Source organism: Cupressus sempervirens, chromosome 2 (assembly GCF_028749045.1).
Source record: "Cupressus sempervirens isolate cs-2001-9-10 chromosome 2, ASM2874904v1, whole genome shotgun sequence".
In the NCBI taxonomy this organism is placed as follows: domain Eukaryota; kingdom Viridiplantae; phylum Streptophyta; class Pinopsida; order Cupressales; family Cupressaceae; genus Cupressus; species Cupressus sempervirens.
The window spans coordinates 677,032,717-677,056,173 of record NC_143119.1 but is presented as its reverse complement, the minus strand read 5'-3'; the positions used below and the strand labels follow the sequence as shown (position 1 = coordinate 677,056,173).

The following is a 23,457-nucleotide window of genomic DNA, read 5'->3' as shown; positions in this document are numbered from 1 at the left end:
TGTATATTGTTATTTAAGCTACAGTATTAAAATCTCATTCATAAACGAAAGAGAAGAAAGAATGATGGAGTATAGTATATGTGTAGATGTGGGCTTCTAGATCTATTTATTCAAGTCTTCTAAATGTTTAATTCATTTCTAGCACTAGTAAGTTAACAATCACTCTACATGTGGCTTGTAATTTATTGAAATTAAAAAATAAGAATTAATTCAGTGCATTGATTAATTGGGTTTTTCTTTCATGGACAACTATTGCAGCCAAGCATATTTATAGAGTCCACCATGAGTCAAGTGTGTGACTAGTGTTTCACCATTCAACAGAAGAATGTAGTCTCTCATATTAACGTTGTTAAATGAGTCAAAAATTGTTCTGGTTTTGAAGAATGCACTAACATGAATCACAACACCAAAGACAAGAAACATTTTACGAAATCATGTCTTCAAAATGATGGAAACATATTCAAAATTCTAAAAAAGGGAAGTTCTTTGACTTGGTAGAAAACCTACTCCCTTTTCCTTTTACAAAATCCTCATATGAATGGCAAGATTTAAAAATTTGTCCCAATGGTCCATCACCACCCAAATAAGAGGATTTGTGCTGCATAATCCTCCACCCTAATTAGAAAAGCCTAGGGTTTTCCTCAAGATCGTAAATCCCACTGATTTTTCTCACTTGTGAAGCATAGAGTATGTTTCATATTATCTACATGAAAAGGCATATCTTTCCATAAAAATCCATTTATAGACTAGCAAAAGATGAATTCATCTAAAGATTTTAAAGAATTTAGCTTTGTAAAACACAATTTAACCTAAGAACAAACCTTTTTGTAAAAAAAAGTGTAGAAGCTGAGTGTGACTAATTTTATTAAATGTTGAAAAGCTTCATAGCTTAAGCATCCTTACCTATTAAAGATTCTTGTTTCTACCCACCACTTTTTGAACTCGATAGAAAAATATGCTTATAGTTTCTTTAACATACATAAATCATTCAATTCTTATTGCCTTTATTATAGACTTAAAATTTTTCAAAAAGAAAATTAGGGTTCACTTTTGTGTACAAAGAACAATAGGAGGCATGTTAAAAGATACACTTGACCTTCTCACTATACGATAGTGCCTACATGACAGGAAAAAGTGTGTCCAAAATATCTTCATGTGTAACAAGAATTTGAGGATTTCAATATTTAGATAGGATCAAAGTAGAGTATTGCTAGTAGAAATTGTTTCTAACCTTAATAAGCACACAATTTTCACTGTGTCGGTAGAGCCCAATTGTGTTCTTTGTATATTTTCCTCCTTATAATCTTCTTCTATTTTAACTTTTTGTTTTTTTTTCACACTGATTTATGTTTTGAATTCTTTAAAAAGCTTACACCTCATTGCATGCAGGAAATATTCCGCAAACAAGTTTTTCTTTTTTTTTGGAAGACATTGCATGTTTAGAAAATTGCAATAGGAGACATGTAGCTCTCTTCCTCAAACGACAATTGCCATTTCGGAAAATTTCATGTAATATTTGTACTAACAAAGAAAAAACTACTGACAAAATGGGAAAATATTAATTTGTATATATGACATCACATAATTTTAATACATCTTCTAAGCTATAGTCCAAACTGTTATAATTTAAAATGACACTATTCCCAATGAGACCATTAATAGTTTGGAGAAGTTTGATAACTTTAATCTCCTGCATTATGGCAAGGACTAATAAATTAAAAATTAAATGATACTCTTTAATGTCAATACTATTTTAAAATCAAATTAAAAAAATTATAATTGGTAGATTAGAAGTTGTTTAACAAAAGAATGCATAAAATGTCACAATAATACTTAGCCTATCTCGAAGTTTTAAAATTTTATGTTAAAAAGTATATTTCTTAGACATTGGGTATTAGACATCCAAGCCACAAAATTATAAGGATTTTGAAGAAGAAAATAAATTATGTTTCAATATTGAAATATATAAAGCATATTAATTTAATATCAAGAGTTGGATGGAATAATTATTTTGTATTATATTTATAGATGATCTACTATAATATCTTAAAATTAGTACATGAACGTAAAGATAAAAATCACATGTTGGGTGATGCAATGCAAGACAGGAGAATCTCCAAAGGATATGTCTTAGGCCCCAACAAATAACCACACAATGGAAGATAAACAACAATGCAAGATTTGAAGCCAAGTCACAATAATTTATTCATAGATATAACTGATTTCATGCAATGTGTCGGGCTGTAAGGCCTTCTCGATTATAGTCAAATACAAAGCAAGTAATAGTCATTGGAGTAATGAATGTGTTTCTTATTGTATATCTATTTATTATTTATTTTAACAATATGGAGATGAAAAAGGAAAGTATATTTAACATGTGGACTTTCTATTATGGAAAAATTATTCACCATTATTATGTTGGTATCTCTAACCATTATTGTCTATTAGTGTCAACCACTTAGGCATTTACAAGGCAGATTTCAGGGGTCATCACTACGACCCAGCTGCTTGATATAAGACGAGTCATGTACATAAGAAAATATGTACTTAGCTCTATAGGAGTCAACTAAGTCTATGGTCACCGAGTATTTTCTATATGAACCAAGCTCAATAGCAACCCAGCAAGTTTAAAGCATACAAGTGTCGAGTGACATAGTTTGTGCCAAGCACTATACAAACCAAGCAACAACAATGTCGAGTGTCAGAAAATAGTAAAGGCCGAGCAATGTGGAGTTTGCATAAAAGTCAAGAATGGAGCACTATGCGTCTACATTTATTGCTTCAGCTTATTAATCTTATAATGCACAAATTTTGCATAACAACTTGCATTATATATGGTAAGAATTTTCTCATGTATTAGCTATTTCATTTGATAGATAGCTTTATTTGTAGGAGGATAACAAATTACTGACAATGGCATTCTCACTTTGTCTTTGCTCACCACATTACTATGTAAAACACTTGTACTTTCCATTGCTCCAAATTCTTACGACGAAAAAATAATATACATTCTCTTGGAACAATATACAATCACAAAAACATCAGTTTACATCGTTCCATTTATTTTTAATTTCTCCCACTATTCATTCATTTTTCCAAACAAAATTTGGAATAAAAATTTAGAGTTTATAAGCATATGATTCTGGTAATAGAGGTTTATCATAAATAAAAAAAGGTAACAACAAAAAGTTATGTGTTCAGTTCTTATCATTTATATGACAATAGAATTATTGCCCTCTTATTGATGGGGCCAATTTTTATATTATAGAAGCAAAGATATCTTATTTCTTAAAGATAGAATATGTTTCAAATAGCTATGGATGTTAGTTAAACTCGAGGTAAGACATAAATTATTCTCTCTACATTATGCTGCTGGTTCGTCCACCCTTGGTGGTGGTTCTACCTGGCTAGAGCACACTTCTTCCAAATGGTCTTTCTCTTAAGTATAAGAAAAAAAATTCTTATTACATAAAGTATGAAAGGGCCCAAACCTTAATAGTAAAAAAGACTACTAGAAAAATTTGTTAATAATATATTATCATTTCTCTTATTATTAGTAATTCATTATAACTTTATTTATTTTTGTTAGTATTTGATGTGGATGAATAATACGTAGTTCTCGCTCTTTCAAGGGTAAGTCTCTTAAATATTATAATATTATATTATATTAAGTTGAATAGGGAAATGCTATGGCTATGTCTAGTTATTTATTTATTTGTATATTTTAAAAATTGTACAGTATGTATATTATATTATATATATATACATTAGATGAAGATGAATAAATTATATATATACAATTTATTTTAACATTTTTTATAAACTATTCTTTACAGAATTTGAAAAATTATTGGAGAGGAAAATATAAAAAAATATGTTGTGTTTTAGTATAAAAATTATTTATTATTATTTTTCTCTTTTAAAATGTAAATAATATAGGAAATATATGGATAAAATAATAATATGAAGTTGTTTAACAACTCAAAGAATGCATAAAATATTACAATAATACTTAGCCTCTCTCAAAGTTTTAAAATTCATTGTTAAAAGTTATATTTCTTAGACATTGGATATTAGACATCTAACATACAAAATGAAAAGGATTTTGAAGAACAAAATTGAAGAAGCATTGTACACTAAAATAAAAATATGTTCAAATTAAATGAAACATTAAACATTTTCTTAGCATGTAGATTTATCTATGTTTGTGTCCTTATTTACATAAGTGGATGTCATTTGAGGAATAATTTTTAAACATATCCTAAAATAAAATTATATATATATAACTTGTTCTTTAGTATCTTGACTATATTCATATCTAAGTTATGTAGATAGAGTAGAAAATAAATTATGTTTCAATATTGCATATCAGTTGCATATCAAGAGTTGGATGGAATAATTATCTTGTATTATAGTTATAGATGATCTACTATTATACCTTAAAATTAGTACATGAATGTAAAGATAAAAATTACATGTTAAGGCAATGAATTTATTTTTGTATATTTATTTATTATTTATTTTAACAATATGAAGATAAAAAAGTAAACTATTTTTACAATGTGGACTTGTTATTATGAAAAATTTATTAACCATTATTATAGTCCATTAGGTTGCATAAATCAAATTTATACCATTAAAAGAATTTATAAGACTTTATAGTTTAGCTTCTTTTTGTGACAATGTACATATATTGTTACGCTAAAAACAAGTATTTAAAAATTATAATTTAATTCAATAAGATGTCAAAAATCTACAAAATTATGGGTAATGTGAAACATATCACACCCTACATGAAAGAATACCCAAATCCATATGTCGTATTCCATATTCTCTAAAAGATGGGTGGATACAAAATCACACCTTTCAAGTCATATGGATATGGACTCAATATAAAATACTCAAGTTACAAATGTATAGAGTAGAGAAGGAAATAGTATGTGAGAATTTTAAGCTAGAAGAACAACTTTCTATACTAATTTTGAGAGGAGGCTAACGCAAAAAAATTTCAAACCATTTGACATTGTTTTTTATTTTTCAAAAAAAGACTATAGTCTATATATATTGATAATAAATAAGTAAGAATAAGTCATATAGGTTCAATTATCAAAATATCACAGAGGAAGAAATAGAGAAAAGTGCCTAAAAAGAGGAAGTAGGAACAACTACTATAGAAGAAAAAAAAGCCTACAACTAGCTATCATGAAAAGAATATTAGAGGGAGAATGTATAAAAAAATGGGAGTAAATTTGAAAGTCTAATGCCAAAATTATCTCAACCAAAAAGCTTCCTAAGGAAGTCAAATGCAACAGACCCAACAATTGTAGAAGTTGAAATAGATAACAACTAGAAAAAAATGGAAAAGAGGAAAGACTATGTATCCATGAAATCTCTTGGTTGAGTGGAAGAGACATTAGTTGGAGCCCTTGAAGATTAAGCATGTCCAAATTCTCTAGAAGAAGTAATCTCACAAAAATAAAGAGGACAACAATAAAGACCAAGAACATGGGCCCCAACATTATCACGAAAATGTTCAATTAAAGAAAATAAGACACAAACTTTTGACTTCAACACCTTGGTCATGGATCATTCCAAATCATCTTCATATATGCAAATGGTCGTATTCAAATACCTAAAATCGAGTGTTTCCAAAGCAGGTTTAGCCACAACATAAACTGAATCATATGGAGACCCCTTTTCCAATTTTTTAATGGGATTGAGACCACCTACACGAATCAAACTTGACCATAACCAATAGATTTCCATACCATCATGAAGAACAGTTTAGGGATAAATCCACCTCTAATAACCTTTCTTATATGTCCTAAGAGATCAACATCATACTGAACAAAGTCCATTGCATTTGACAGGAAAAATTAATCCAATTGGTGTGGGAAAAGAAACCATTTTGAACAAGGAGATAATACTTCATCACCTAAAAAAACCTTAATGCTCAGAGCACACAAATCACAATCCATACAAATTAGAGTGTTATAGGCATCATCAAAGATAATACTCATGAATTGATGAAAATATATTTCTAGGGTTGTCTTATTTAGATGAGATATTGAGAATTTCAAGTCCATTTCTATTAATAGATTTCATCTATATTTTGTTTGTCAAGCCACAAGTAGTATATTATTTATCTATATTTTATCTAGGTTAAGTAGTGAATTGTTATTCAGATTCCACTGCTAAGACCATATAGTTTCAATAAATTCTCAACAAGTTTAGCATTGCTTTCTTTGAAACATGAGTCATTTTTTGCATTAACAACATGTTATGAAAATCATATTGATCCTAGTTCATTATGAGGGGACCAAGCACATTAATTTTGCATGCACTATATTGAAGAAACCATTTAGTTTTAGCCTATTAATTTTTAAAACTCTCAATGTTTTTTAAAAATACAAACAACATAATGGAAACCTCTATTAAAAAACACTTTCTTCAATGGTCTTTGTTATCTCTTATATGTGACCAAATATTTTATTTATAAAAGGACATCAAAATATTGGTGATAGCATTCTCTTTGTTTTCACTCACTGCATTATAGTGTAAAACATACTTGTACATTACAATATTCAAAATGGGCACTATTTCTATTACCATTATAAATTATATTATAATTGATTTAAAACTAAGAGGAGGAAGACGACAAGAAAACAAGAAAGTTCTAATAAAAGAAAGAAAATCATATCATGTAAGCATAAATGTAATACAAATATCAAACCTCCAAACTATGAGGATTGGAGATTCCATACCTATTATTAAAAATTAAATATATTTATTTAAGATATATTAAGTAATTTACATCACACATGAATTCTTCTTGAATCTTTTCATATTGATATTGACATGATCTAAAAATATATATGTTATAATAGACCAATTATGATCTAAAATAGTAAAATTGTAGTATATGACACATCAAACATGATCTACATCAATGTTTGATGTTAACAAAATAGGTCACTGAGAATATTAAGATTTCATGTAGATGAAATATTTTTTAATTTTTTTTAAAAGAGGGGTAAACACTTTGACCTGGAGCTATGAACCAGTGAGGTCACAAAAGGGAGATCTCATCCCCATTAGATTTGAACCTTGATGGCATGGATAACAACTCAACAACTAAACCATCACAATATGCCAATATTAGCTCACGTAGATAGAATATACTTAGAATACGAATCTATTATTTTCTTATTAAGATCATCATTTTTATTTATACATTAAATAATATTAAAAGATGATGATACCACAATTTGAAAACTTCACCCACTTAAAAATCTTGGATCTAATTATCAATGCAAGATAGACTCACTGAAATTTAACCATAAATCTCTCTTCCCTGGTCTAACTTTTTATGCGTCTACATTCATTGCTTCAGCTTGTTGATCTTACGGAGCTTAAACTCTACATAAGTCTTGGCATTATATAGGGGAGGATTTTTCTCATCTGTTAACTCTTTTAGTGGGCCAATTACTTTTTTTCCAGGAGGAGTACAAAATACTGGCCATGACATTCTCACTCTATTTTGTTGGAAAACTTAATGCAGTGTTGAAGTTTGCCCCTTGAGCCAAACACTCACCTACCACCTCTGACGCCCAGAATAGATAGAAAACATCAATACGGTAAGTGAGATTTTTGAATTTGGAAATGAGAGGGGAAAACGTTTTAGGTCAGAAGACAAAAGGAATTTTTTCTACATTCATTATCATCAAGTGCAGATTAAGCAGATCAGAGAGAAGTTGCAGAGCTGAGCAGAGAAGGAAGAAGGAAAGAAGATTGTTTCTGTAGTTGCACGTGCTTCCCTTGTTCACTCTGTAAGTTTGTTGTTATTTGGTTTTGCCCTGTTGAAGCAATGATTGCTCCAGGCACCTTTGTATGCAGCCATTAGAGTTGCAGGTTTAAAAGTTCATTGAAGTTTGAAGTATTATCAGTTTGGGGTTACTTTAGGGTATTCTGGTTGAAGCCGAATGCTCCCACATTTTGTAATAGTTTAATGAAAGATTGAATAGAAAGCAAGCAAGCATACTCGAATCTATTGATCTTCCCTTGTATGTTGCATTTGAGAAATTTGTTTGAAAGCTTAAAGCTTTGACTCTCTGGTTTTTATGGTGAATGCATTCATGTTGGAATTTTCTAAGTTATAAACTTTAGTTGGCGTCATGCTCACTCGACATCTATTGTTGCCAAGAATTTCCTTTGTGAGCCGAGCATACTCGGCATTTGCTGCCAAGCTCCTCTTTGTGCCGAGTTCACTCGGCACCTGTTGCCTGTCACTTGGCACCTTCAAGTGTCGAGCAAGTGCCAAGTAATATCTGGCACTCGGCACCTTCCTGTGCCGAGCACTTTTCTTCAAGTGCCGAGCAACTTGCCACTCGGCACATTCACTTGCCGAGCAAAACTGGCACTCGGCAATTGTGAGTGCCGAGCAAAATTTTTAGGGTTAGGGTTGCAGTGTTAAGTTTAAATTTTTACATTAATATTTCTCACATAGTATTAGAGCTTTGAGGCCCCACATCCAAAGTTAGTTAGGGCATTTGTTTTTTCTTGGGATATTTGACATGGCAGGAGATCCAAGAAAGATATGGCAGCAGCCACGATCATTTAATGGACAAAATTATAATACATTTGCAAAGATGATGAAAACCATTATGGTTTTTCAATGATTTTTGAGAGTTTGTGGTCAATGGATTCAATGATGTGACTGATCCGACTCAGTATGCTGCCCTCACAAATGCATAAAAGACTCATTTAAAAGAGTCAAGGAGGAAAGATACAAAAGCATTAAGTTTGATTGAAGCAGCAATGACAGAGACTATATTCCCTAAGATTGCAGCAGAAAATTATGCAAAGGAAGCATGGGATATCCTTGAGACAAACTTCAAGGGGACTGATAAAGTCCACACAGTTAAGCTACAAAACATAAGGAGGGAGTTTGAGAACCTTCAGGTGAAGGAAAATGAATCAATTGCAAACTTCAGTTCAAGGACCTCCAATGTGATTAACCAATTGAAGTCAAATGGAGAAGACTATCAAGAGCAAAGGATAGTGGAAAAGATATTGAGGAGTTTACCTCATAAATATGACCATTTGGTCATGACCATAAAAGAGGCAAAAGACCTCACTACTTTGACAATGGATGAGTTGATGGGTTCTCTTCAAACCCATGAGTATAGGATCAACAGATCTACTTCTTCATCTTCTCAAGAGAAAGCATTCAAGGCTCAGAAAAATCCAAGAGGAAGGGGGAGAGGAAGAAATGTCTCAGGTAGAAACTCCAGAGGTAGAGGCTGAGGAAATGGAGGACAGAGAAATGTTGCAGCAGAAAGCTTAGGAAGAGCAGATGGAGCAAGTAGCCCACAAAATACTTCAAGAGGAGGTAAGAAAAACTACAACTCAAATAAGATAATGTAGAATGCTACTACTATTGTAATGTCCCCATTTTTGGCTGACCTCATGTAGCATTCCAAATTTTCCTATCCTCGACTCTCATAGGAAAATGGTGTGGAGAGAGAGTCAATTATGCGGATCAGATGGTCATATTTTGCTCTTGAAGAAGTGTTAAGAGGTTATATTTCATTATTATGTGTTATCAGGGCCTACATGTTATAATTTTAAGTTGAGTTGCACTTTTTATTTTATAAAATTACTTTATTATAAAAAGTGCATCATAATGAGGTTTTATAAAGGATGTTTCTAGAAGTTCTAGCAACTTCTTAGAAAAAGTGAATAAATAGAGGGTTGGGCCTCTCATTTGGACATGCTTGGATTTGAGATTTCTTCTACTTCTTCCATTGTGGAGCAATTTGTAGTCTCTTGGGTCTGCAAATACTATTCGATCTTTGGGAACGAATCACTCCTCTAGATTGGCTTAACTGATGTAGTGAAATATCTACTGAAGGGTTGCATAATTGGAGTTGGTATTCAGCCATCTCATTGGAACTTCATTGAGAAATTGTTTGAAGGGTTTATTTTGGTTGGAATAAGGGTCTCAGATTTACCCTAGCATTGGTGAAGCATTTGGCAGGGGTTTGAAGACAAAATTTGTGCATTTTCAGAATTGTCAAATCAGGGTTTGGAACCACATAATTGCTCATATCTTCTCAACCCCTTGGAGTTATTTTTTATGGTTTGGTAGGGTTACTACCTAACCCTAGGCGCCCATATTCCTTGCATTTGGGGGTCCCAAAACCCCAGCATTATTTTTATATAGGGGTCGTACATGCTGGCCTGGGTACGGCCTTGCCAGTAGAATCAGCAGCAGCAATTTGGGGGTTCGTTTGGGGGCAGTTTGTGGAGGATTTAGTGTCTTTGGCAGCGGTTTACATCAGACATCTCCAATAGCAATACCAGGTGCACGTATTGAGGTTTTTTTTATTGTCAAAGATGTTGCATACAAATAGTTGAACAGTCAGCACTGTCATTACATTGTTGGTTATCTCTAGTTATTAGTTGTTGTTGTAAACCAGTCATCTATCATATAATCTGAACTGGGTTATTGTCATGTCATAGCATTGCATTGTCAAGGGTTTGATGTATTAGAAGTGCATAGTTGTGACAGTCCCCTAAATCTGATATTGTAAAATCAGTCATTAATGTAGATGCACAGCTCAATCCATTATAATCAGTTGTAATCAGATTTGCATGCATTGATAGGATTGAATATGAAGGTTTATATTTTTTCATCAATCTATATTCATATGCATATGTATTAGACACCACAGTCCTTATATTCTGAAAGTATCAAATCTGAGAGTTTCCATATTCTGAATATTGTTATTGGTACTATTATTGTTCATTACATTACATTTCGATATTGGCATTGTACTTTGTGGTTTCGTTGCACAACAATTAGCCCTATTCACAGCTCTATTCAGTTACATGCCAAGTGTTTGATAAATTGTCTCAGTTCATTTTGAAGGTTTTAGTGGCCTTAATAGTAAGGGTCATTACACTATCATAAATATGGGCATTATGCAAATGAATGCTGGAAGAAGCAAAAAGATTATTCAAGACAAGAAAATGTGGCTGATGTGAATATGGGAAGTGAAAACACTGCCTTCATCATGTGTAATGTTGGTGAAGAAGGAAGCCCTAAGGTTTGGTACCTCGACAGTGGATGTAGCAACCACATGAGTGGTAATGAAACCTTGTTTTCATTTATTGACAAGAGTTTCAAATCAGAAATTAAGATGGGTAACAATGGAACCCTACCAGTTGTGGGCAAAGGATCTATTATGGTCCACACCAAGAAAGGTGAGAAAAGGGAAATACAAAATGTGTATTTCGCCCCTGGTATGAAGCACAATTTGATGAGCATTGGTCATCTCATTCAAAATGGATACAAAGTGCTAATGGAGAATGATAGTTGTGTCATTGATGAAAAAGATGGGAGCAAGAACTTACTTACAACAGTTCAAATGACAAAGAACAGAATGTTTCCCTTGAGGATTGAGACATGTTTCTCATCTCAAGTTTGTGTTGCACCTCCCACACAATCAACTCTAAGGAGTGTGATTGAAGACCCTTCATGGCTATGGCACCTCAAGTATAGTCATCTTGGCTATGCTAGTTTAAATTTATTGTCAAATAAAAGAATGGTAGAAGGTTTGCCACGTGTAGGAAATTCTTGTGACAAGTGTGAGGCTTGTATTTTGGGTAAGCAACATAGGCTTCCCTTTAATTCTAAAAATTCTAGGAGGGCTAGATATCCATTAGAGTTAGTGCATACCGACCTAGTCGGTCCTATGCAAGTTACTTCCATTGGGGGGAGTACCTATTTCATGACATTCATTGATGATTTCAGTCGTAGGACATGGGTGTATTTCTTAAAGAATAAATCTGAAGCATTTGATAAATTTGTAGAATTTAAAGCCCAGGCTGAAAGAGAATGTGGACACTATATCGAAGTCCTTAGATCAGATAGAGGAGGGGAGTAGACCTCCAATTCTTTTGTAAACTTTTGCAGAAAACATGGCATTAAGAAAGAGCTCACAACCACCTATACACCACAACAGAATGGAGTGGCTGAAAGAAAGAACGAGACCATTGTCAAAATGGTAAGGAGCATGATGAAAGAGAAAGGTCTCCCAACTGAATTTTGGGGAGAGGCTATGGCATTAGCAGTTTACCTAATTAATAGGTGTCCTACAAAGGCAGTCCGTGACAGAATTCCAATGGAAGCTTGGTCACGTATAAGATGGACAGTTGAACACTTAAGGGTGTTTGGATGTGTAGCATATGCACATGTGCCTAAAGAGAAAAGGAAAAAATTTGATGACAAAGGTGTGAAATGCATTTTCACAGGGTATAGCCCATAATCAAAGTCATATAGATTGTATGACCCATTGAACAACAAGATGATGCTTTCAAAAGATGTGGAATTTTTTGAAAATCAATCTTGGTATGGTTCAACTGATGAGTCACCAAGCACTTCAAGTAAAGTGCTAATTATGAGTGAAGAGGATGCTGATGAACAACAAGAAGAAGGAGCAAATAGAAGAAAAGGCAAGCAGATTCACACATTGCCGAGCTCCTCTAGGCATGACTGAGTGTCAGTACCGAGTACCAGTGAAGACTGACCAAGTTGGCAATGCAGCAGCAATGAAGATTCTAATCCCACACTCTCCTCCCTGTTACCAAGAAAGACCAAGAGTCTTAGCAAGATATACCAAGATGAAAGGTATGAAGATTATGATAAGAGTGTTAATTTTGCATTATTTTCTCATAGTGATCCAGTATATTTTGAGGAAGCTATTAAGGAGAAGAAATGGTATAATGCCATGGATGAGGAAATAGATGCGATAGAAAGGAATGAGACATGGGAGCTGACTAAATTGTCCCCCAAGAACAATGTGATTGGAGTGAAATGGGTCTATAAGACCAAATGCAATGCTAAAGGCAAGATTGATAGGCATAAGGCAAGGCTAGTAGTCAAGGGCTACAAAAAATAGTATCAGAGAGATTATTTTGAGACCAATGCTCCGGTTGCAAGAATAGAAACCGTGCATGTTGTCATAGCAATTGCAGCCCAACACAAGTGGAAGGTATTTCAAATGGATGTGAAGTCTGCTTTCCTTAATGGTGTATTGAAACAAGAAGTATATGTGGAGCGGCCACCTAGTTATGAAGTTGCAGGTGAAGAGAAGAAAGTATATAGATTGAAGAGAGCTCTTTATGGGCTCAAACAAGCTCCACAGACATGGTACAGTAGGATTGACTCATATTTGATGAGCAATGGCTTTAGCAAAAGCAATGGTGAGCCCGCTCTTTACATCAAGGTAGCAGATGGTAATGTATTGATTGTTGTCTTGTATGTAGATGATTTAATTTTTACTGGTAATAATAAGGCTCTGATTGGTGAGTTTAAAGAGGCCATGAAAAGTTAATTTGAAATGACAGACCTGGGTCTCTTGAAATACTTTCTAGGCATAGAAGTAAAACAAATGCATGATGGCATTTTCATCTCTCAAGAAAACTATGCAAGGCAGATCTTGAAGAGATTTAAAATACAGAACAGTAAGGCAGCCCCCACACCAACCGCAGTAGGTCTAAAGTTGAGCAAGGAAGACTCTAGCAAGAGAGTGGATCCAACATTATACAAGAGTATGGTTGGAAGTCTAATGTATTTGACTGCAACTCGGCCAAACCTAATGCATGCAATAAGTCTGATTTTCAGATTTATGGAAACACCAAAGGATTGCCATTGGCAAGTGGGAAAAAAGATCCTAAGGTATGTGAAAGGTACCAAGGGATTTGGGATTTTGTATACTGCATCAAATGAATTCAATTTGGTAGGTTATACTAATAGTGATTGGGCTGGAAGTTTAGATGATAGGAAGAGCACTTTTGGATACATGTTTCATATGGGATCGGGTGCAATTTCATGGGCATCCAAGAAGCAACCTATTGTTGCTGAATCTACAGCAGAGGTTGAATACATTGCAGCAAATGCAGCAGCATGTCAAGCAATTTGGCTAAGGAGGATCTTGATAGATTTGAATGAAAGGCAAGAGGATGTAACCACAATTTATTGTGACAACGTCTCATCGATTGCATTGTCCAAGAATCCAATCTTCCATGGGAGAAGCAAGCATATTGAGATAAGATATCACTTCATTAGAGAGTTGGTGGAGAATGGAGATATCAAGATGGATTTTTGCAAGTCTGAGTAGCAGCTTGCAGACATTTTCACAAAGTCATTAGGCATTGGATCTTTTGTACACCTAAGAGAGTGTCTTGGTGTAGTTGATGTGGATCAGTTGTGATCCTTGTTTTATTTGGCTCGGGACAAAGGGGGAGTGTTGGAAAACTTAATGCAGCGTTGAAGTTTACCCCTTGAGCCAAATGCTCACCTACCACCTCTGACGCCCAGAATATATAGAAAACATCAATACGGTAGGTGAGATTTTTGAATTTGGAAATGAGAGGGAAAAACATTTTAGGTCAAAAGACAAAAGAAATGTTTTCTACATTCATTATCATCAAGTGCAAATCAAGCAGATCAGAGAGAAGTTGCAGAGTTGAGCAGAGAAGGAAGAAGGAAAGAAGTTTGTGTTTGCAGTTGCACGTGCTTCCCTTGTTCACTCTGTAAGTTTTTTGTTATTTGGTTTTGTCCTGTTGAAGCAGTGATTGCTCCAGGCACCTTTGTATGCAGCCATTAGAGTTGTAGGTTTAAAAGTTCATTGAAGTTTGAAGTATTATCAGTTTAGGGTTATATTAGGGTATTCTGTTTGAAGTCGAATGCTCCCAGATTTTGTAATAGTTTAATGAAAGATTAAATAGAAAGCAAGCAAGCATACTTGAATCTATTGATCTTCTCTTGTATGTTGCATTTGAGAAATTTGTTTGAAAGCTTAAAGCTTTGACTCTCTAGTTTTAATGGTGAATGCATTCATGTTGGAATTTTCTAAGTTATAAACTTTAGTTGGAGCCATGCTCACTCAGCATCTATTGTTGCCGAGCATTTCCTTTGTGAGCCGAGCATACTCGGCATTTGCTACCGAGCTCCTCTTTGTGCCAAGTTCACTTAGCACTTGTTGCCTGTCACTCAGCACCTTAAAGTGCCAAGCAAGTGCTGAGTAATTTCTGGCACTCGACACCTTCCTGTGCTAAGCACTTTTCTTCAAGTGCCGAGCAACCTACCACTCGGCACATTCACGTGCCGAGAAAAACTAGCACTCGGCAATTGTGAGTGCCGAGCAAACATTTTAGGGTTAGGGTTGCAGTTTTAAGTTTAAATTTTTACATTAATATTTCTCACATATTTTTACTCACCACACTGCAATGTAAAACACTCTTGTACTTTCCAACCTGCACCATTTCTATCACCATAAGAAAACGATACAAAAACTTACACTCCAATGCAGATTACTCATATAAAGCACTACTACTCTCACCGTGAGACAAAATACAATCAGATAAAGAGAGAGAAAGTACTAACCTCCAATTGATCTCCAATGTGGACAATGATAGCATTAGGAACATAATCTGCACCAACCCAATGCCCATCTTTGTAGACTTGCAACCCCGGGACTTCATTGGGCACAAGAAGAGTCAATGAACTCATGTCAGTATGAGGTTCTACTCCCAAAGCAAGTTCTAGTTGAGGGCATGGTGGGTAGTAATTGATTTTCATCTCCATTTCCAAATCATCACCAGCAAGCTCCTCTTTCATGGTGTGCTCTTCCACACCGAGGTGAAGAGACAAGGCTGAGAGAAACTTATTCACCACATCCATAAGTGCTTTAGCATATTCATCATTCACCTCCCTACAATAACCATAACCATCACTCATCACCCAAAACATATAAACAAGAATAGATGAACGTAGAACAGAGGAGATAAACAAATGAATGTTAGTAACTGGAAAGAGAGAAAGGAAGAAGAAAAAGAATACATGTAAGAGAGAGGATGGCGAAGCCAGGATTTGAAATCACGTCTGGAAGGAGGCCACAAAACATAGAAAAAGTAGTCAATCCACTCGAGCTTTCCATCAATATTATGGGCCAGTTTTGTTCCATAGCCCTCCAAAATACCAGCTGCCGCATTGTTGGAATACTTCTCCTTCTCCTCGAGGGGAAGATCGAAGAAGTCCTTCCCAACGGACTGAAGGCGTTGGATGAGTTGTTGAGAGATTCCATGGTTCAGCACCTGAAAAAAACCCCACTCACTTGCAGCTCTTCCAATCTCTTCTATGCTTTTGTCACGAGCATTCCCCATCTGACCTAAATCGGCCATATCTATGAGTGGCACTTTCACAGAAGGGCACTCAATGTTTGCACCGGGCCTTTCATGCAATGGCCTTATGAACTCAGCTGGTATGCTTGCAATCCCACTGTCTGCAAGTGATTGCACCCTAACTGGTGCCATTTTTCCTCAGCTTGTTTATTTCATTGAATGCTCACTGGATTATTTATACATGTAAAGGATGATTAATGGGTTGAGGGGCAGATATGAAGTTGAATGTTAGATCAGATCGGTTAAACTCATGTGCAAATGATGAGGACTCTCCTTAGAGAAAAAATTGTGTTGCGTAGATCTACATTGGTAATGCTATTCAACGCACATTTTTAAAAATTCGAACATGTGTATTGAGCTTTCTCGCAACTTTACGTAGGCCCGTATTATCTCCGTATCATTCTCAACTATTTAATATCATTTGCACTTGCCGTCCTCTTACTTCACTATGAGCTGGGCGCTAATCTCCACACAAAATTTATCCAAAGATAATAAAAAGTCGAACATAATTCTTTTTTAGATTCACGAAAGTACTCTGAAATTTTCTCAAAATTCTTGTTGTTTTCAATCATAAAATATATACAGATCATAAACTTTAAAAAAGATTTTTAAAATGTAAATAATTACTTGTGTATTTCTATTTTATTGTGAACAATGGTCACCTTTCCACTTTATTAGGTCCACATATTTTGTTATGTACTCTATTGATGGAGTGGTCTTCATCAAGTAATTCATTTTAGTTTTCATATATGGGAAAGCAAAGTTTAGGTTGAAACATCCTCAAGTAAGAGATAAGATCATAAGGTATCAATTCCACCAAGTCCACTTGAGGAATGATCCCTTATTGTATCAAAATATTTCAATTGACAAGACTTGATTCTTAGTGTACTTGTAAAGAACCATTTAGCTTCATGAGTAATTCAAGTTTAATACTACTTGAATGACCATTTTACCTGTTTTATCAATAATATTTTATTTCGGTCATGAAATATGAAGTTGGGCAAGATTTTCTAAACAAATTAAGGTTTTATTATGTTTGTACTACAATGGGTAGTGGGCATGCAATTCCTCATCTATAATCATTAATACTATTTGACCAATAATGTTGTCTTTTTGTTAAGTATAATTAGACATCTAGTAAAAAGACTATTAAAAGATTGATATTTTTTTGTTTAAAAATAACTATCTTGGATTTTTGAATGAAACACTCCAAATGGTAGTGCTTGGACAAGTGATTTTGTAAGTTAGGGATCCTCTTGAAATTAGTGGTGTGCTAATTGTTCTTCTACCGTTACACTTTTTACATATATAATATCTTAGTATATTCAAGGTACTTAATGATAAAATATTCAATATGTAGTAGAGATAAACAAGTGCAACATAGTGGCTTATTACTTGCCTTTAGCTTTTATATAAATATAGTTTTAATTTAATAAAAAAATTATAATTTATAAAATATTTTAATTGATAAAAATATTAGATAATTATAGTTTTCTATAATGATATTAATCATAATTGAAATTTCATTTTATTTATAAATATAATTTTATATATATATATATATATATATATATATATATATATATATATGTTCTACTTTATATGTGTCATTGATAATATTATATTAGAAATGTATTAAAATATGAAAATAGTAATATTTTTATAATAATATATAATAGTATTTCTTAAACTATTATATAATATATGAAAGATATATTTTTGTATTTTTAATTGAATGACAAATATTATATTATAAAAAATATACAATATTAAAATATAAAAAAATTACACCAAATCATTTACATTAAAAAATATTAAACATTAATTAATCATATTCACCTTAATAAAAACTAACTCTTAAAAATTATTAGTTTTACAATCCCACAGTATAAGAGCTAAATGAACTTAACCAATAAAATCTTTTAAAAAAAAATTTTTAAATTGAAATGTCAACAATCATGCATCTTTCCTATGCAACATATTAGTTAACATATTAGTTGGATAAAAATTAAATTAAAACCAATTAGTAGAAACCCAAAAAAAATTAATCACTAGTTAAACCATAAAATCTAAAAAGTATAACAATAGTACTTAGCCTACTGACAAGTATTAATATGACTTGATTAGTTGTATGTATATTATTAAATGAGATATTGAGAATTTCAAGTCCACTTTTATTAATAGATTTCATGTATATTTTGTTTCTCAAGCCACAAGTAGTCTATTATTTATCTATCTTTTATCTAGGTTAAGTAGGGAATTGTTATTCAAATTCTACTATTAAAACTATATAGTTTCAATAAATTCTCAGTAAGTTTAACATTCCTTTCTTTAAAACATCAGTGATTTTTTGCAATAACAACATGTTATGCAAACCTTATTGACCCTAGTTCATTATGAGGGGACCAAGTACATTAATTTTGCATGCACTATATTGAAGAAATCATTTAGTATTAGGCTATTAATTTTTGTAACTCTCAATTTTTTTAAAAATACAAACAACTTAATGCAAACCTATATTTAAAGAAACTTTCTTCAATGGTCTTTGTTATCTCTTATATGTGACCAAATATTTTATTTATAAAAGGACATCCAAATATTGGTGATAGCATTCTCTTTGTTTTCACTCAGTGCATTATAGTGTAAAACATACTTGTACTTTACAATAGTATTTCTTAAACTGATAATTGTAATAAATGACAATTATAAGTGATACGTTAAATGCAAAGTATAAGTCGATAAATGGAACTATTATAAATAATAATTGTTGAAAAAGATATAAGTAACAACTAAAACAACATTTATTATAAGTGACAATCACACACTTAAATAGATTTTAATTATATAACTAACACATTATAGTTTTGATAAGTATTTCACATAAAGATCTGTCATTTATCAATTTGTCATTTATAATGTGTTAGTTATATAATGTCGCTTATAAACTTCATTTTCATAAATGTTACTTATACAAATGACATTTTTTTATAACAATATAAGCGACAACTAAAACACCATTTTGATAAGCAACGTTATAAGTGTCATTGTAAAAGTAACACATTGTAAGTGATAGATTGATAAATAATAAAAGCAACATCATAAAACTAATACATTGTAAGCAACATTGTAAAACTAACACCTTGTAAGTGACATGTTGATAAATAATAAAAGTAACAAATTCATAAGCACAACATAATTAAGTGACACTTAAGCAAATATTAGTTATACAATAAAATGTCACTTATCCAGTGTTGCTTATTACAATACATTGTCTCTTATAGAAATGGTGTTTAATTTGTAATAATAATTTAGCAACAATTGAAATAAAATTTATTATAAGCGACTGATAATTGTAATAAGCGATAATTGATAAGTGACACTTTAAATGCAATATGTTGATAAATAATAAAACTATTATAAAGGAAAACTTATACATTATAATTTTGATAAGTATGTCACTCAAATATATGTTGCTTATGAATTTATCGCTTGTAATGTGTCATTTATCCATTTTTCATTTATATTATGTTAGTTATATAATGTCACTTAGAAACTTCATTGTTGCAAATGTTACTTATACAAACAACAATTGTTGATAATGATATAACTGACAGTTGAAACACATTTTCATAAGCAACATTATAAGTGATAGGTTTATAAATAATAAAAATGATGAAACATAAGCAAAAATGATATAAATAACATTATAAACTAACAAATTGTAAGCAACCTATTTATAAATAATAAAAGCGAAAAATTTACAAGCGACACATATTTAAGTGACACTTAAACAAATGTTAGTTATATTGTCACTTATAGAAATGATGTTTAATTTGTAATAATGATTTAACAACAATTGAAACAACATTTATTATAAGCAACTAATTATTGTAATATGCGATAATTTATAAGTGACACTTTAACTGCAATATGTTAAATGATAAAACTATTATAAAGGACAACTTACACATTATAGTTTTGATAAGTATGTCGCTCAAATATGTTTTACTTATGAATTTTTCACTTGTAATGTGTAATTTATCCATTTGTCACTTATATTGTGTTAGTTATATAAAGTCACTTATAGAGTTCATTATCACAAATGTTACTTATACAAATGACAATTGTTGATAATGATATAACCGACAACTGAAACACCATTTTGATAAGCAACATTATAAGCGACAAGTTGATAAATAATAAAAGTGACAAAATATAAGCAACATTATAAACTAACACATTGTAAGCAACCTATATATACATCATAAAAGTGACAAATTCATAAGTGACACTTAAACAAATGTTAGTTATATGATAAAATATCACTTATTAAATATTGCTTATAAAAATGGTGTTTAATTTGTAATAATGATATAGCAACAATTGAAACAACATTAATTATAAGTGACTGATAATTGTAATAAGCGACAATGTATAAGTGACACTTTAAATGTTGAGTATAAGTCACTTGATAAATCAAACTATTATAAATAACAATTGTTGATAATGATATAAGCAACAACTGAAACACCATTTATTATAAGCAACAATCACACTTAAAAAAATGTCAGTTATTAACTATCATATTATAATTTTGATAAGTATGTCGCTTAAAATGTGTTGGTTATATAATGTCTCTTATAAACTTCATTCTCGCAAACATTACTTATACAAACGACAATTTTTGATAATGATATAAGACACAACTGAAACACCATTTTGATAAGCAACATTATAAGAGACATTTTAAAAGTAACACATTGTAAGTGATAGGTTAATAAATAATAAAAGTGACAAAAGATAAGTGACATTACAAAACTAATACATTGTAAGCGACATTGTAAAACTAACGCATTGTAAGCAACATGTTGATAAATAATAAATGTGACAAATTCATAAGCGTAACATAGTTAAGCGACACTTAAAAACATGTTAGTTATACAATAAAGTTATTGAAACAATGTCAAAATGAAGAACTCCAACAATAATAGAAAAATTATATAGCTGAAATAGAATATATACCAAGACATGTATGCTCAATTTATCAACAAATGAACTTTAGGAAAAATATGAAAAAAATCAAGATGAGACACAATGATGAACAATACAACCCAACTAAATATGGCTCATCATTTTACATTGAGAATATATCTAAAATGTGCAAGATTTCATTGAAAAAAAAAAACAATACCAAAATTTTTCGTCCCTACCAATATTAGAAAAAAATGATCCGATAAACAATGTCCAAGTTTTAACACAACTAGAGAAATGTTTGGTGTCATTAAAAATTGCATTTTCTCATATCTAGGAATTGGGCTACAAAAAATTGCAAATTGGTTTGACAAGTTCCATCATAAATGCTCTTGTCATTGACATTGTCCAAAATGCTCTACCAATATCACTAGCAAACACTTAAACAATTGTTGTGTCTCTTAAACAATGTTGGCAATATAAGAATTCTTTTCAAAAGGGCATGGTATGACCACATATTATAATGCAAGAATTACTTGATTTGAGTAAGGCAATGCTATACAAAATGGAAAATGTACAAATAAATGATGATTGGTCTAAAACATTAGACATCTACAAAAATGAGAACATCATGGACAATATGAGTTCGAACGATTTAGAATTGCAAAGTGAAATAGAAATTGACAATCCTAATGACATAGTACTACATGGGTACATAGATTCTAGGAGCATCCACAACATGGGTGACAAAATTATTTAATAAACTCCTGTATAAGATTGTATAAATACAAAAACAAGAGCTCTGGGAGAGATTGAGTCCTTAGGGAGTAGATTCATGTTGAGATTCCTAAGAAAGATGTACATCAAAATACAAGATTTAATTATAGAGCTTTGTTGTAAATCCACTTAGAGGATTCTTCATAACTACAATTTGACTTTTCACTTTTGCAAATTTATAGGTCGATATTGTTATCTTTGAAAATCAAGAAGTTTGTTTGCCAATTTATATTTGCAATTTTATGGTCAACTGAACTAGAAAAGAGAATCAATTAAGAAGCTTGTTTGCCAATTTAGGTTTGCAATTTTATGGCCAACTGAATTAGAAAAGAGAATCAATTAATGTTATGTAATGAAATTTCTTTTGATTTTAATAACCCTTCTTTAATTTTCAGTGCCAGGAATATTCAATCCTTGGAATCCAAGGTGTTTAAATTCAATGGAAATTTTTTTATGAATGAAAATCATAATTACATCTTGGAAAGCTACTCCTAGGCAGCAACTTTAAAGATGCTAGAGATAGAACATGATATCTAAATATGAAAAAGAGATACATAAAACTTAGTATGTAGATATTACTCTCAGTGTTGAAAGGAAAAATGATGTTATATATAATGTATAAAAAATAATACATTTGTTTAAATATTTTATAAAAATTGAACTTATTATATTTAAATTACAAGTATTATATTTAAATTATTTACCAATAATTGTAGACTTTGACCTCTAAAAATTAAATAAAAAATTATGTATACATTTGTGATTACAACTTAATAACAAGTCTCATATTGGATTCCAAATTTGTAATATCTCATACAATGACATACCCTTACACAAAATTCTTGCTTGTGTACTCGATAATCAGCAAAAATTAGAAATCAATCTTCATATTTATGTTGCTATTTTGATTTTTGTGACCTTTTTCTTAATCTATTGTGTAGGTACTTCGCTATTTTGATTTAGGTGGCATTTTCTTTGTTTCTACAATTTGTATCTTGTTATTTTGATTTGAAGGTCATATTTAGTTAACATAGGAGATTTAGAGATAGGTTTGAAGGGCATGCGAGATATGTAAAAGTGGGGAAATTATAAAGAAAGTAATATTTAAAACTTTTTTTGAAATTATTTTAAGAGTGAACTTAATAATATTAAATTATTATCTTGATCACAATATTTCATTTTTATTAGGTTTAAAAGTAAGGAAATTATAAACAAAGTAATGTTTTTTTTTTTTTTAAATTATTTAAAGAGTGAACTTTTATTTAATGTTTTTAAACATCTATTTACTTATATTAGAGACAACCTAATAGTAAATTCTTATCTTGATCACAATATTTTATTTTTATTCTAAAATGCTCTTTAAAAAACTATTTTAGAAATCTATTTATTTTTATGTTTTAAAAATATTAAATTTAAATTTAAATAAATCTAATTTATATTTGTATTAATAATTTCAAT

The 23,457-nt window shown here is 31.4% G+C and overlaps 1 protein-coding gene across 1 annotated transcript; it reads right to left on the bottom strand.

Moving 5' to 3' along the window:
- Nucleotides 1-7,381: 7,381 nt before the first annotated feature.
- On the bottom strand, nucleotides 7,382-16,383 carry LOC149575177 (flavonol synthase/flavanone 3-hydroxylase-like). Its single transcript, XM_089812174.1, has 4 exons — nucleotides 15,911-16,383; nucleotides 15,455-15,782; nucleotides 15,275-15,324; nucleotides 7,382-7,535 (listed from the first exon to the last, which is right to left on the bottom strand). Exons 1-4 carry the CDS (start codon nucleotides 16,381-16,383, stop codon nucleotides 7,382-7,384), a joined length of 1,005 nt encoding a protein of 334 aa, XP_089668300.1.
- Nucleotides 16,384-23,457: the final 7,074 nt, after the last annotated feature.